The 13,373-nt window shown below is 44.1% G+C and overlaps 2 protein-coding genes across 3 annotated transcripts in view; both read right to left on the bottom strand.

The window, feature by feature from the left end:
* The window catches only part of Baz1a (bromodomain adjacent to zinc finger domain 1A), an 81,289-nt gene extending 80,975 nt beyond the window's left edge, over positions 1 to 314 (bottom strand). For both annotated transcript variants that reach the window (XM_013347274.2, XM_026782398.1), the window contains exon 1: positions 153 to 314. In XM_013347274.2, the coding sequence (XP_013202728.1) occupies positions 153 to 265 (113 nt within the window). In that variant the 5' untranslated portion in view covers positions 266 to 314. The remainder of the gene's footprint in view (positions 1 to 152) is intronic.
* Positions 315 to 584: 270 nt separating this feature from the next.
* Positions 585 to 1,235, bottom strand: LOC113455956 (H/ACA ribonucleoprotein complex subunit GAR1-like). The gene has a single exon (XM_026778776.1). It carries the CDS (start codon positions 1,023 to 1,025, stop codon positions 585 to 587), a length of 441 nt encoding a protein of 146 aa, XP_026634577.1. The 5' UTR covers positions 1,026 to 1,235.
* Positions 1,236 to 13,373: the final 12,138 nt, after the last annotated feature.

Genomic DNA, 13,373 nt, shown 5'->3' with positions numbered 1-13,373 from the left:
GTCACGGCGCGCGGGGGAGGGGCGGCCCGGTCACCCGGTCGCGAGCCCCCGGGAGAGACGACGGGAGAGACAGACAAAAGGGCGCGGGGGCGGCTGTCCCCGCTGCCCCGGCGCCCAGCTCCCGCTGCCCCCGCCACCGCCGCCGGCCTTACTCGTAGTGGCGGAAGATCTCGTTGGTGACTTTACAGTAGAAAACTTCCTCGTCCGGCCGCAGGTCCCCCGGCGGCTTCTGCCTGACGAACGGCTTTCGGTGGAGCAGCGGCATCTCCCGGCTGCGCGCGTCCGCCCCGCGTCCCTAGAGCAAATTGGAGGGAAAGGAAAGCCGGTAAGGTGGGGAGCGCCGGGGTGAGCTGAGCTGCCTTTTGTGTGACTGACGCGCCCCGGTCCTCCCAGCCGCCGCCGCCACCAACACGGCCGCCGCCGGGGTGCCTAGTCAGTCAGTCAGTCAGTCAGCCGGGCGGCCCCGGCGCGCCCCGCGGGCGCCTCACAATGGGGCGGCTGCCCCCTCCCCCAGCGCCGCTCCCGGCCGCCGCACCGGGACTCGCAATGTGCTAGACGCCGCGCCGACCCCCGCAGCAGGGCGGTCACGGATTCTCCCCGGGCGCCGCGGCGCTTTGTTCCCGGGTCCCCGGGACCCCGGCCGGCGAGCCCCTCACCTGCGAGCGCCCGCCCGCCGCCGCACCTTCCCACGAGGAACGCCACGAGGGCCCGGCCGCCCCGCCCCGGAGTCTCTCCGGGCCGCCGCCGCTCGCACTGCCACTGGCCGGCTCGGCACGGGGGGATCGCGTCCCGCCGGCGCTTCCCCGCCTCTCCGCGCTCCTGGGAAGTTTCTGAGCTACTTTCGGCTCCGAAGGAGGAAGAGCCGCGGGGAGGAGCTTTGCGCTTCTCGCTTCTACCTTTTTATTGGCTACTGGATGACTTTTACAGCCTGTCACTGATACAGGAAGAGACGGCGGAGAGCCTGGGAGAGCTACATTATTAATTAATGGAGCAACCCCTCGTGAAGAATCAGAAGCATCCTCCATGTTTGAGATTATCAGCCAGAAGATCTAGGGAAAGCGCCAGCGCTCCCGAAACACATGGCTGACAAAGTAAAGCCCTCGTCTTTGCCAGTGTGCTACCAGCGCTCAGCTCTTCAAAGGGATTCCAATTCCGATTTAAAGTGCTTTTTGAAGAAAAGAAGCAAAGGAAAAGAATTAAGGAACGAAATTGCTAAAACTCTTCAAGTATTTTGCATGCGTAAACATCCATCTTGAAGAAAGTACCTTTCTTGACACCAGTTCGTCTTAATACTTAAAACAGTTAAAAGATTTCGATAGCTCAGGGAAAAGGCAAAAGTTTGAAATGTCATCACACAGGATCCCCCACATATTTAAAACTAAACACATACTTTAAAAAACGATATATACACCTCTAAGTAATTTAAGATCAATGTTTAGTTCAATTAGAATCTTAACGATGTTGAATTTACTACTGAAAAAATCCCATAAAACGATTTTCCCATATCGGTAATTTTCACTTATGCAAACAATTTTAATGTTTATGAGACTTAGGGATTTTGAATTGAAAAGAATATTTTAAATTAGAAATCATCCAAAATATTCACAACTTTAATAGTCTTTTTGCTACCACTCTGCTATTTGCTTATTTGCAAATTAGCATGTGAGAAGAAGTCTCAAAATGGTTCTGAAGAATTGTTATTCAAAAGAATGTTACTTTATTTTTTTAACTAATACTGTGAAATGATTTCAGAAACTGGGATCTCCTATAACTATAATTTCTATAACTATAACTTTGAGGGAAAAATAATCTGTTTAAGTCCACTTACCAGGTTTTTTGTATTGTTTTTTATTTTTAGAGACAGGGTTGCTCTGTTTAGTCCTGGTTGTCCTGGTACTCACTCTGTAGATCGAGGTGGCTAGCCTCGAACTTGGCGCCACCACCACCAGGCTAGTTACCACTTTTGAACTTCTCTTAAGCTATTTTTAGCTGGTTATACGGCTAGCAAAACAAAAGTTGGTGAAACACGTATTCTTTGGGCACTTAAAAATCATTAATAAAGAAGGCGATCTCTGAGTTCGAGGCCAGCATGGTCTACAGAGCAAGCTCCAACACAGCCAGGGCTACACCGAGAAACCCAGTCTTGATAAACAAAAGCAAAAGAAATTTTAAAAAATTAATAATATGTATGCATGCACACTCGTATATGAACAAAGTCATGGAAGCTTAGAAGTGTTCCCAGTGGCAAATACTTACTTAAGACATACCACTATGTCCACATGCCACTATGCCCAACTCAGTGTTTCTCTTAAAGTTATTCTACACAATTAGTACTAAAGCTTACTTAATTATTATTACTTATTTATTTATTTTGACACCATGACTACTACCTTGCTTTTTAACTTACTAATTCCTGGCTTTTGAAAGTAAGAAGCTCATTACTATATTCAGAAATCAAAATATATTGCCATGAAATGGGACTTTGTATTTTTCATAGATATTGTAAAATAAGCCACGAAAGCTAAAATAACAGGAAAAAAGAAAACAATTAAAATCATTACCATTTTAAATATAGTTAAATTATACATTTTTAAAGCTCCTTTCATGTACCAAGACAAAATACTAGCTCATGTAAGAGGCAAGAGTCTTCCAGGCCTAGAGAGATCGCTCAGAGGCTAAGAGCACTGCTCTTCCAGAGGACATGGGTTCATTTCTCAAGCAGCTCCTAACTGTTCCAGCTAACTCCAGTTTCAGGGGAATCTCACACCCTCACACAGACATACATATAGGCAAAATACTGATGCACATAAAATAAGTCTTTAAAAAAAGAGAAAAGCAAGTGTATTCCAACCTCCAAAAAGTACGTACAATCTTGGGAGGAAGAGATCCAAGCACAACAGTAAGAATTATGTGAGTCCTAATAATCACAAGAAGGGCAATTCAAAAAGAGGAGCAGAAAAATTAAGATGCAGAAGGACGACCCAGGATCTAGCTGGTCCTCTGTTCATCAAGGATCTGTAGGCCGTGATTTGAAAGGCCACAGAACTTGGATACTCCAGTTTATCCAAGATGCAGTCCCCCTCCCCACCCCCATCTCCATTAGCTACCCATCTGGGTGAAGACTCCATTGTAAGATATAAATATGCTAGTAACACCGGTATGTATTACTCTAACATTCCCAAGGTGTAGTTTGGTAAATTGTCAATTTTGAGAAGCTATGCTGCTTTAGTCAAGTTAGGACAAAATAAGACTTTCTTTTTTTTTTAATTTATTTATTTATTAAGGATTTCTGCCTCCTCCCCGCCACCGCCTCCCATTTCCCTCCCCCTCCCCCGATCAAGTCCCTCTCCCTCATCAGCTTGAACAAAATAAGACTTTCAAAAATATAAGTTTTAAAAGCTGGAGCTAGAATGATTGTCATATCTAATTAAAAGTAGTTCTGTGAGAAACTTATTAACTATAACAAAAAAGCATTGGAATCTTCAGATTTTCATGGAGTAGAGTCTAGGCCCTGGACAATCTTTTTAAACCACAGATTTTCAGTGAGATTTGGTAATGATAATATCTAATTTTCTTGTCTACTTTTTTTTTTTTTTTTTCCTTGTCTGTCCTGGAACTTGCACTGTAGACCAGGCTGGCCTCGAACTCACAAAGACTCACCTTTGCCTCTGCCTCTTGAGTGCTTGGATTAAAGGCATGCATCATCACTGCCCAGCTATACTTTCTTTAAAATACTGTTACAAATCTTCATAACTTCAAAAATCCCTAAACTACAAAAACTACTTCCTAAACTACAAAAATGCATGGAGCTGTCTTGCTGATTTTCAGAAATAGTAATTGATTTTGAGAGTTATTGAGGATTTCAACCCTGCAGTACAAACACAGAAAAAGACGGAGATGGAGCTATGAGAAGGAGGCAATAATATGTGGAATAATAATCTTTTTTTTTTTTTTTTGGTTTTTCGAGACAGGGTTTCTCTGGAATAATAATCTTAAACAGCTAGCCTCGGTCCTGTATCCACAGTCCATCAACATCCCTGACTAACGTAGGACCGTGGTGCCCTTTACCTTAGCAAGGTTACATGGGTGTACGGCTCCTCATAAACATAAGAAACACGTTCACCACTGTAGCTGATTTCCTCCCCATCTCTGGCCTCTCAATGCTCCCCCATCCTTGCTTTGATGGCTTTCTGACAAATTCATAGCACGTGACCCATAGATTATGCTATGCTCCATACTGCTCTTTTCTCCAGTCTGAGGTCCTTGGTCTGGTGTGGGAACCGTGGCTTTAGACCTCCGAGGCTGGTTAGAGCTGCCCGTGAGGTGTATGAGACATACTGGTCCTTGTTGTTACCCAGTTCCTTCTGCTTGGAACTAGGAAGCGTGGGATGTGAGTAAAAGCTGGAGAACTGTCTATGGCCACCATCAACACAATGATAGTTCTCGTTTAGTGAATGCTTGCCCTGTGGGCTTTAAACGAATCGTCCAATTTTCATCTCAAACTCAGTACAGTTTGTCTTTTAGATTTTACCTATGAAGCCATGAAGCACAGAGGGGCTATGTAAGTAGGACACCACTCTGTGAATCTGGAAATATAAAAGCCACGATTCTGTTCTTAACTCCAAAACCTCTATCCCTACTCCTGTTGTGTACTTAAGAGTTGTTATTCAGCCCAATGGTGGTGCACGCCTTTGGTTCCAGCGCTAGGGAGGCAGGGGCAGGTAGAGCTGTGTGAGTTCAAGGTCAGCCTGGTCCACAGTGTGAGTTCTAGGACACCCAGGGCTACACAGAGAAACCCTGTCTTAAAAACAAAACAAAACAAAACAAAAAAGGGCTGGAGAGATGGTTCAGTGGTTAAAAGAACAGGCTGCTCTTCCAGAGGTCCTGAGTTCAATTCCCAGCACCCACATGGTGGCTCACAACTGTCTCATCACTGTCATGAGATCCAATGCCCTCTTTCTGGTGAGCAGATGTACATGTAGACAAGAACATATATACATAAAATAAATCTAAAAAAAACAAAAAAAGCCAAACAAAAAGCACAGAATTCACAATATATGTTTCCATAAAGTAATATTCAAAATTCTGCATGACAGCAGCTACCACAAAGTCAAATTTGGAAAAAAATACTTGCGACTTGTGAACAGAAACTAATTTCTCTAATAAATAAAAAATTCTCATAATCACAATTGCCTGAGAGAAACAGAAGAGAAATACAACTGACTTTTTAAACGCAGGTTGTGACTCCACTGAGCCAGCAGTGTTCATCTTCCGTGTTAGCAAAGTTCACCACCATGTTGATAAGACTGTAGAGAAACCAGCATGCTTCTACAGAGGACGAGAGACAAAGAGATTACACACATACCAGAAATTCTGTGTGTAGGCCGACACCCCACAGGCCTCTCAGTATGAGTATTTACTTTGGTAATGTTAGGGATAGCATATTAAATCCAATGAAAATGTCGACAACTGCATAAATTGTGCTCTGTCTGTACAATGGCTGGTATTCACACACTAGAAAAACGAGGAAGTCAAAGAACAAAAGGTACATAAAAATGTATGTGGAGTGGCTTAGTAGTCATATATTTGCTTGATATTAAAATAAATCTAAGGGCTAGAGAGACGGCAACTGCTGCTCTTACAGAGGGGGACTCGGGTTCAGTCTTTAGTACCCACATTGTGACCCACAACTCTGTAGCTAAAGTCCCAGGGGACCTGATGTCTTCTTCTGACCTTCATGGGCACTCACACGATACACATACATACACTCGGGCGAAACACTCATACACACAAAACAAACCTGAAAAAGATAAAATACATCTGGAAGAATACTCAAGAAAGGATGCTGGTGTCTCTGGGAAGATAGGAGGCGGCTAGCAGAGGTGCAGGGTAGCCTCAGTGCAGAGAGAGGAATACACACAGAAAGATGGAATGCGGGTGGAGAAAGATACCCCTCTGGGACAAGAGTCGGACACTTATCTGTCGGTTGGGTCAGTGGTTAGACAAACACATGTACAAAACAGAAATTTAATTTGATTATAGTGATACAAATAAAGTCAGAGGAACAACTGTTTTCATCTTAACGTGAAAACAGAATTCAGATCCAAAACCCACCTAGAATGCCCGTGCTGATTCTAGCTCATAGGACAAATGACCGTGTTCAGCCAAATACATCTATTGTTCTTTTAAAGAGACAGACACCGAATAAATCAGTGGTTTTAAAACACGAATAACAGGGTTCCCTTTTATCAATGGCAAAACTACCTTCCTAAAGTTTCACTGGTCTCCGACATGTCATTTGCTCACTAATCTGCTACTGGAGTAGAAAATACCAGGAATGCCGGGTGGTGCACGCCTTTAATCCCAGCACTTGGAAGGCAGAGGCAGGCGGATCTCTGTGAGTTCGAGACCAGCCTGGTCTACAAGAGCTAGTTCCAGGACAGGCTCCAAAACCACAGAGAAATCCTGTCTCAAAAAACCAAAAAAGAAAATACCAGGATGTATCTGTTCCTCTTCTATTTTCCCCTTTATGCTCAGACGACAGCTGACCAGCAAGGACCATTTAAAGTCTTACTATTCATTTGTTATTTATTTTTAAAAGTTTTAAATAAAAAATATACAGCACAGTGCCTGGAACATAGCAGATACTCAAACCTACCATGGGAGAATACTGTCTTTGAGCACATTTCTGAAAGTACTTAGAGTTAAAATAGTATTCCTTAAAAAAAGATTTATTTATTCTTATTTTATGTGCATTGGTGTTTTGCTTGCATGTACGTCTGAATGAAGGTGTCAGATCCCCTGGAGCTGGAGTTACAGACAGGTGTGAGCTCCCATGTGGGTGCTGGGAATCGAACCCAGGTTCTCTGGTAGAGCAGCCAGTGCTCTTAATCGTTAAACCCTCTTGCCAGCCCCTAGAATAGTATTTCTTACAAATTGTCTTTTGTCATTGGAAATATGATTGTCAAGAGATAGTATTTTGTCACCATGAACTGGTTACTGTGCCAGTTACAAAGAGACCCACTCATGTGGTAAGGCGTAAATCCAGAGACAACATGCTGACCGGAGAGACACAAATCAGCTGCATTCAGAACCCAGTCCGGAATACAGTCTTGTAAATTCTAACCTAGGAATTCCCTCTGAAGCATGCTAACTCCTCAAGCTCCTGTAAAATGAAAACATTTTCTCCCTTGTGTTGGTTACTAGTGTTCTGTCTAGAACCTGGAGCTGGGACGCCACCGTGCTTTCTATTATCCTAATGTATGGTTCAAAATGCTCATTTATTCCTTCCTTAGCAGAGCCGAAATTCATTTTTTTCAGCTGTATTTTAAGCTATGTAGTCTCTTTACAGACTGAAAAGGAAAGTTTTACCCCAAGCTACCAGTGGGCCATTTTTTCTACAGTTTTTTAGCCTTTACACACCACACCCACACGCCTGGCCCATAGAACTTACTTTACCTGTATAATCACATATCTTTCCCAACTCGAGTATGAATATCAAACCTCCCAATATTTTTAACTTAAAAATGTATTTATGTTGTTTTATATGTATGAGTGTTTACCTGCAATATGTATGTTGTAGAATATTATTTTAAGGTACGTTCCTTTTATGTATGCTCTGGAACATTTGTTTAATGATGCAAAGATGTGTTTGATTAAATTGCTCCAGCTCCCAACTTTGCAATGTGAAATACTTTCTCCTGTTTCAAACCGCCCTCTTAAAATAAGAACCTCATAATCAGTCCTGGCATGGTTGGCAGAGTAAAGACCCCCAGAGGTGCCCATGTTCGTATGTTATTTTACCTAGCCAAGAAACTCAAAAGGTCACAAATGGAATTAAGGTTAAGGTTTTTGGTTTGGTTTGGTTCTTTGAGACAGAGTTTCTCTGAGTAACAGTCATAGCTGTCCTGGAACTTGTTTTGTAGACCAGGCTCGCCTCAAACTCAGAGATCCACCTGCTTCTGCTTCCTGAGTGCTGGGATTAAAGCCATTCCACACTATGCCTGGCTAAGGTCAAGGATCTTAAAATGGGCAGATTACCCTATGTTCCCCAATTGCACCCAACCTAATTACAGGCGTTCTTAAACGTAGACAGCATTTCCTAAGTATGCTTAATCTTTTTTTTCTTTTCTTGCCTTTTTTCTTTCTTCCTTCTTATCTTTCTTTTTTCGGTGCCCTACTTGGGGGAGCCCAGAGCCACACACGGTAGGTAAGCGCTCCATCCCTGAGCGACAGCCCCGGTCCCTGACTATGGTTAGGAAGAGTATTGTAAGATTGCACAAAAGTCAGAAGCATGTGACATTGCCGGGTTTGGATGAAGAAACTGGGTCACAAGCCAAGGAATGTGGTTATCTCTAGTCAAGGTCTCCACAACTGGGCTACATCCCCAGCCCTTATGGCTGTCTCGAGCAGCTAGAAGGAGCAAGAGTAGCCCCTGGAAGGGTCCAAAGGGTACACACCCCGGCTACACCTTTATTTAGTTTAACCTGATGGGGCCTGACTTAACTTAGTTTATGGTAGTCTGTTAGGATAGCAATATAACATTACGATGTCCAGGTCACAGTCTGGAGGTAAGCCTTAACATCCAACTGATTTCCATTGCAATTTATATTGTGCATGCAGTCACACAAACAGCTCTCAAGCAGTTGGCGTTTTTATATGCCTTTGACTGTCCCCCATCTCACAAATTCAGGTGTGGGATCTTTCCTTCACTTGTGCAGTCATGTCCAGACTCAAGTCCTAGATTTGGAAGCTTTGCAGTGTATGAATCTTCAGCCTGTGCAATCATACACATACGCAAATTGGCGTGTATACAGTAAGAGAGTGATTGTAAACAGACATCTTCCTGATGAGATGCCGTCCCCACAGACCGCCTTGGGGACTGCGCTCCCATCAATCATCTTTCTCTAAATAGCAGCTTCTCCACCCCAGGGATCTGTGCCCGAGGCTCTAACTAGTGTGGGTCTATTTCACAAGGGAGGGGAGAACTAAATATGTTGCCTCTCATCCTCCTCTTTCTCAACCAATATTTTCAGAAGGGGATTTCTCTGCCTTGGTCTCAGTGATCCAGTCCTTTCCCTGAAAGGCTCTGCTTGTTATGAACCCGATCATTAAGCACTAGTGTTTGCCACCCCCTCCCTTATCATTCCTCAGGGAAGCCACCCCCAAATCTCCCCACCCCTCCTATGCTACCCCCATGTCCCCCACCCCACTTCACCCTGAGTACAATAGATATGCCCATTCTCACTGGAACCTGAGCTCCTCTAGGGTCTTCTTGTTTTCTTGGGGACCCTGCTATAGCTTCCTGAAGACTTATGACATTATTGAGATGAGCCTGGGGCAGTAGGTTGTAGTAGTAAGAGGAGCAGGGCTGCATCCCCGCCACCCAGCCGCCCCCACGGCTAGCTTTACCCGAAATAATTACACGGAAACTGTATTCTTTTAAATACTGCTTGGCCCTTTAGCTCTAGCCCTTACTGGCTAATTCTGATATCCCGATCAACCCATCTCTAATAATCTGTGAGCACCGGTCTTACCGGGAAGATTCTAGCCTAATTGCATCTCTGGGAGAGGGGAGCATTTCGTCTCTGCTCCAGAGAGCAGAGCAGAGCTGTCAAGTCTGAGGTGACTTACCTCACTTCCTCTTCCTCCCAGCATTCTGTTCTGTTTACTCCACCCACCTATGTTCTAAGCTACGAGCCCAAGCAGTTTGTTTATTACTTAACCAATGAAATCAACAGATTGCTATATGACACTCCCACATCAGTAGGTACTGGACCGGGCAGAGCCTCCAGGCAGGGAAACAGATGGGCAAAGTGGAGGCAGAAGCATAATCACTAAAAGACCCTCCTGCAGCCCCCTCTTCTGTACTCACACCCCGAAGACTCCAGCTACCTGCTGTCAACTGAAATACAATAGCATTTGTCTTGATTCTTTCTAGAAGAGAGACAGCGTAGCATTTACCATGGTGTAATACTATACGTATTGCCTTAAATATTATTGTTTATCTATTATTATGCCTCATTTGTAAATTGAACTTTATCCTAGTACCTCTGTGTAGGTGATGGTACTCTAAGAAAGAAGGAGGAGAGGTTAGAGATGATGGCAAGGTTTCAAGCCTAAGAGTCTAGGATAGGTAACAGCTTTAGCAGTGATGAGGGGACCAGGAATCAGATAGGGATGGGAGCGGTCGGAAATACTGTACCTATCTGTGCTCCTGCCTACAATCCAGCGCTCTGAGACCAGGCCTAGAAATTCATAAGATCCACCTGCCTCAGAGCAAGACAGTAAGACTGCCTGAAAAATGTAGAAGATATTAAGAAAATAATGTGTTTTTAAAAGACAGGAAGCTCACCGGTGAGATGGCTCTGTGGGTAAAGGCACTTGTGTTCAACTCCTGGGCTCACATGGTGCAAGAATTTGGAAACCACCAAGTGCTTGGATCTCCACATGAGTATCATGTATGTGTGTACCGTGTCCATGAATGAGTGTATGTATGTATATGTGTGTGTATGAACACATGCACACAAATAGATAAATGTAATAAAATAAATTGATTTTTAACAATTAAAACATATGCTTCATCAAAGCAGAGGTGCTCTATAGATTGTTGGAAACGTGAAGTCAAAAGAGAAATTAAAATTGAGACTACAGATTAGGAAATTGTCTCCAGAAATGGGAAATCAGAATGTGCCAGAGTTGATAGATTTACATATTTGCCCATTAATCAAGTCTGTTTCTACTCTCTCCTCTCTCCAAGAAGCACCCGCCCCCTGCCCCCAAGTGCTCATCATCTCATGGCAGAACTATGGGATCCTTCAACTTCATGATGGCTTCTAGAAATTACCAAAAAGCTACTGTGTAGTCAGGGGTCTTCACTGAGCCTGTTCTTGTCTTTGGAGGCACCCCACATTGACTCTGTTGAGGTCCTACAACAGGTTTCCTAGACAACCTCTTCCCCACTTTTCTGAAGGTTCTGACCAGAGTTCCTTCACCTTCAACAGTCGTCTGCTTCCTGATTCATTTGCAGGGCTTGGGCTGTACTGCACGACCTCTGATTTCAATGCAAATTCCTACCCAAGAATTTCAGATGTGCTGTCAGAGTTATATCTTCAACTGTCGGCCTGACACATCTGGGAATAAGGCAGCTCTGTCGAGAAACCCCTCCACGGGACTGACCTACGTGCATGTCTGTAGAGCAAGTTCTTGACTGCAAACTGATGTCAGAGGCTCCATCAACTGTGGGCAGGTGGGCCTGGACTGCGTAAGAAAAGAAACTGAGCAATTCAAGGGAAGCAAGGCGGTAAACAGCTTTTGGGCATGGCATTTATCACGGCAACAGGCAGCAAGCGAGAACACGTGCCTTTGGCATGTTTTGTCCACCCTAGGTCCTTCTTTATGCCTGGATGGCTTTTCTTCTAATCCCTTATTATTGTTGCTTTCCTCTGACCTGTTAACATAGCCAAGCCTCCCCTAACCTTGCATACTTTTTGTCCTTCACTTTGATTTCTTTAGAGGAATCTTATTCCTTTTTTGTGTCTTATTCCAGCATGTGTGTGGTCGGAGGACAGCTTGCAGCTGTCATGTCTCTCCTTCCACTAGATGGGTCCTGGGAATTGAACTCAGGCCATCAGCCTTGACAGCCGGTGCCTTTAGCCACTGAGCCATCCTGCCTTTATTCCTTTTTTTGTTGCTAAGTATTCTAAACTTTATAAGTTCCTGCAGTCTTGGTTTGAATTTTTACTATGTTTTGTTTGTGTTAGTATCAGGCACACACAGACATTTATATAAAGAGAGAATGTGTGTGTGTGTGTGTGTGTGTGTGTGTGTGTGTGTGTGCTGTGAGTTCTTAATTAAGTAATTGATTAATTTGCTTATTCATTTTGGTACTGAGGGTTGAACCAAGGCCTCAGAAATGCCAAGCAAGTTATCCCTGAACAACATTCCACGTTCCTTTTGTTATATCTCATTTTGCACAAGATTATTGGCGCCAACCTGTGATCCTCCTGCCTCAGTCTCCTAAGAAGATGAGTTACGGGGATACACCACCAGACCAGTTTGTTCTATGGATTCATGTCAGAGTCTCCAGAATGTTGATTTCTATAGGTTGTAAGTCATTTGATAAAGGATACATCAATCATTTATAACTGAACCAAGGATGCTACAATGCTGCTTTGCTGCCTTCTGTTGCCGAGCAGGTAAAATCGCAAATGTAAACGTACTTAGAGGTGTCAGGTGGTGATGAGCTCTTGAGACAGGGTCTCCTGTGGCCTATGCTGGCCTTGAACTCCTGCTCCTTCTGCTTCTATTTCCCAGTGCTGGGATCAGCAGGCTGGTGCCACCATGCCCAGATAAGAGCTAGGATGTTCCTGATGTCTGCAGCAGCAGTTCTGCTCGTGTGAGGCTGTAACCAAGTCTTGAGCCACAGGCATAGATAGATGTCAGTGTGCGAAACAGGGTGGAAGGTGGAAGGTGCCATGAAAACACTCCTTTCCTAGTTATTTAAATTCAGTCTTCCTCCATGAATACATTGAGTGTTCTAGAACTTTCTGGTAGCGGTGGTATTCGCTTCTGCTCAGTACATATGCTTACCTCTCTACTTATATTCTAAAAGAGTAACCTTTAACTCCCCCCCCCCCCATCCACAATAAACTAACTGCCTTCCTGATGTCTTTTGTTTGTTTTGAGACATGGTCTCACTATGTACAGAGAGCCTTGGTTAGGATGAACTCACTATGTAGACATGGCTGACCTTAAACTCACAGAGACCTCCCTGGAGATGCCTCCCAGTACTGGAACCAAAGGTGTGAACCATCACGCCTGGTGATCTCATCCTTGAAGTTAGAGAATTTGCACAGAAAATGACGCTAAACATTTGGTTTGAAGAACAAAGGAATCAAATTTAAGACAAACCAAAAATTGGGAAAAGTTCTAAAAAATAATTTTATATATTTTTAAAAAAAGTCTGGCCATGGAGTTTTTGACCCCGCGGCGGCAGCCCGGGACAGGGAACTCAGAAGTTCCTCAACCCCCTATCCTTCTTGGGCTCTCTGCAGGGCCTCTATTCCCTGCATACTGACTCTTTCTTCCTGTCCCACCCAGCTTGCATCCAGAACCCTCCCCACTCCGGCCCCCCTGCCCTCTTTGGACACACAACATCACCCAGCTCAGACTGTCTGGGTGCTGGGTCCGCATCCTCAGGGCAACCAAGCAGGCGGGAGTTCCTTTGTTTCAGTAGCCCTTATAGAAATGGATGAGAAATATAACAGAAAGTTTGAAGAATTGAATAAATCAGTGAATGATACCCTAGAAAACCAAGGAAAAACAAACAGATAATGGAAACAGTTCAAGACTTGAAAACTGAAATGGAGGCA

This window comes from Microtus ochrogaster, chromosome 1, assembly GCF_000317375.1.
Source record: "Microtus ochrogaster isolate Prairie Vole_2 chromosome 1, MicOch1.0, whole genome shotgun sequence".
NCBI lineage: Eukaryota > Metazoa > Chordata > Mammalia > Rodentia > Cricetidae > Microtus > Microtus ochrogaster.
Note: the sequence above shows the minus strand (reverse complement) of the source record. Positions and strands in the feature narration are given on the sequence as shown.

Excerpts from the sequence above, each read along its gene's own strand:
- LOC113455956 (XM_026778776.1), bottom strand. The coding sequence starts at position 1,025 with ATGGAGGATGCTTCTGATTCTTCACGAGGGGTTGCTCCATTAATTAAT.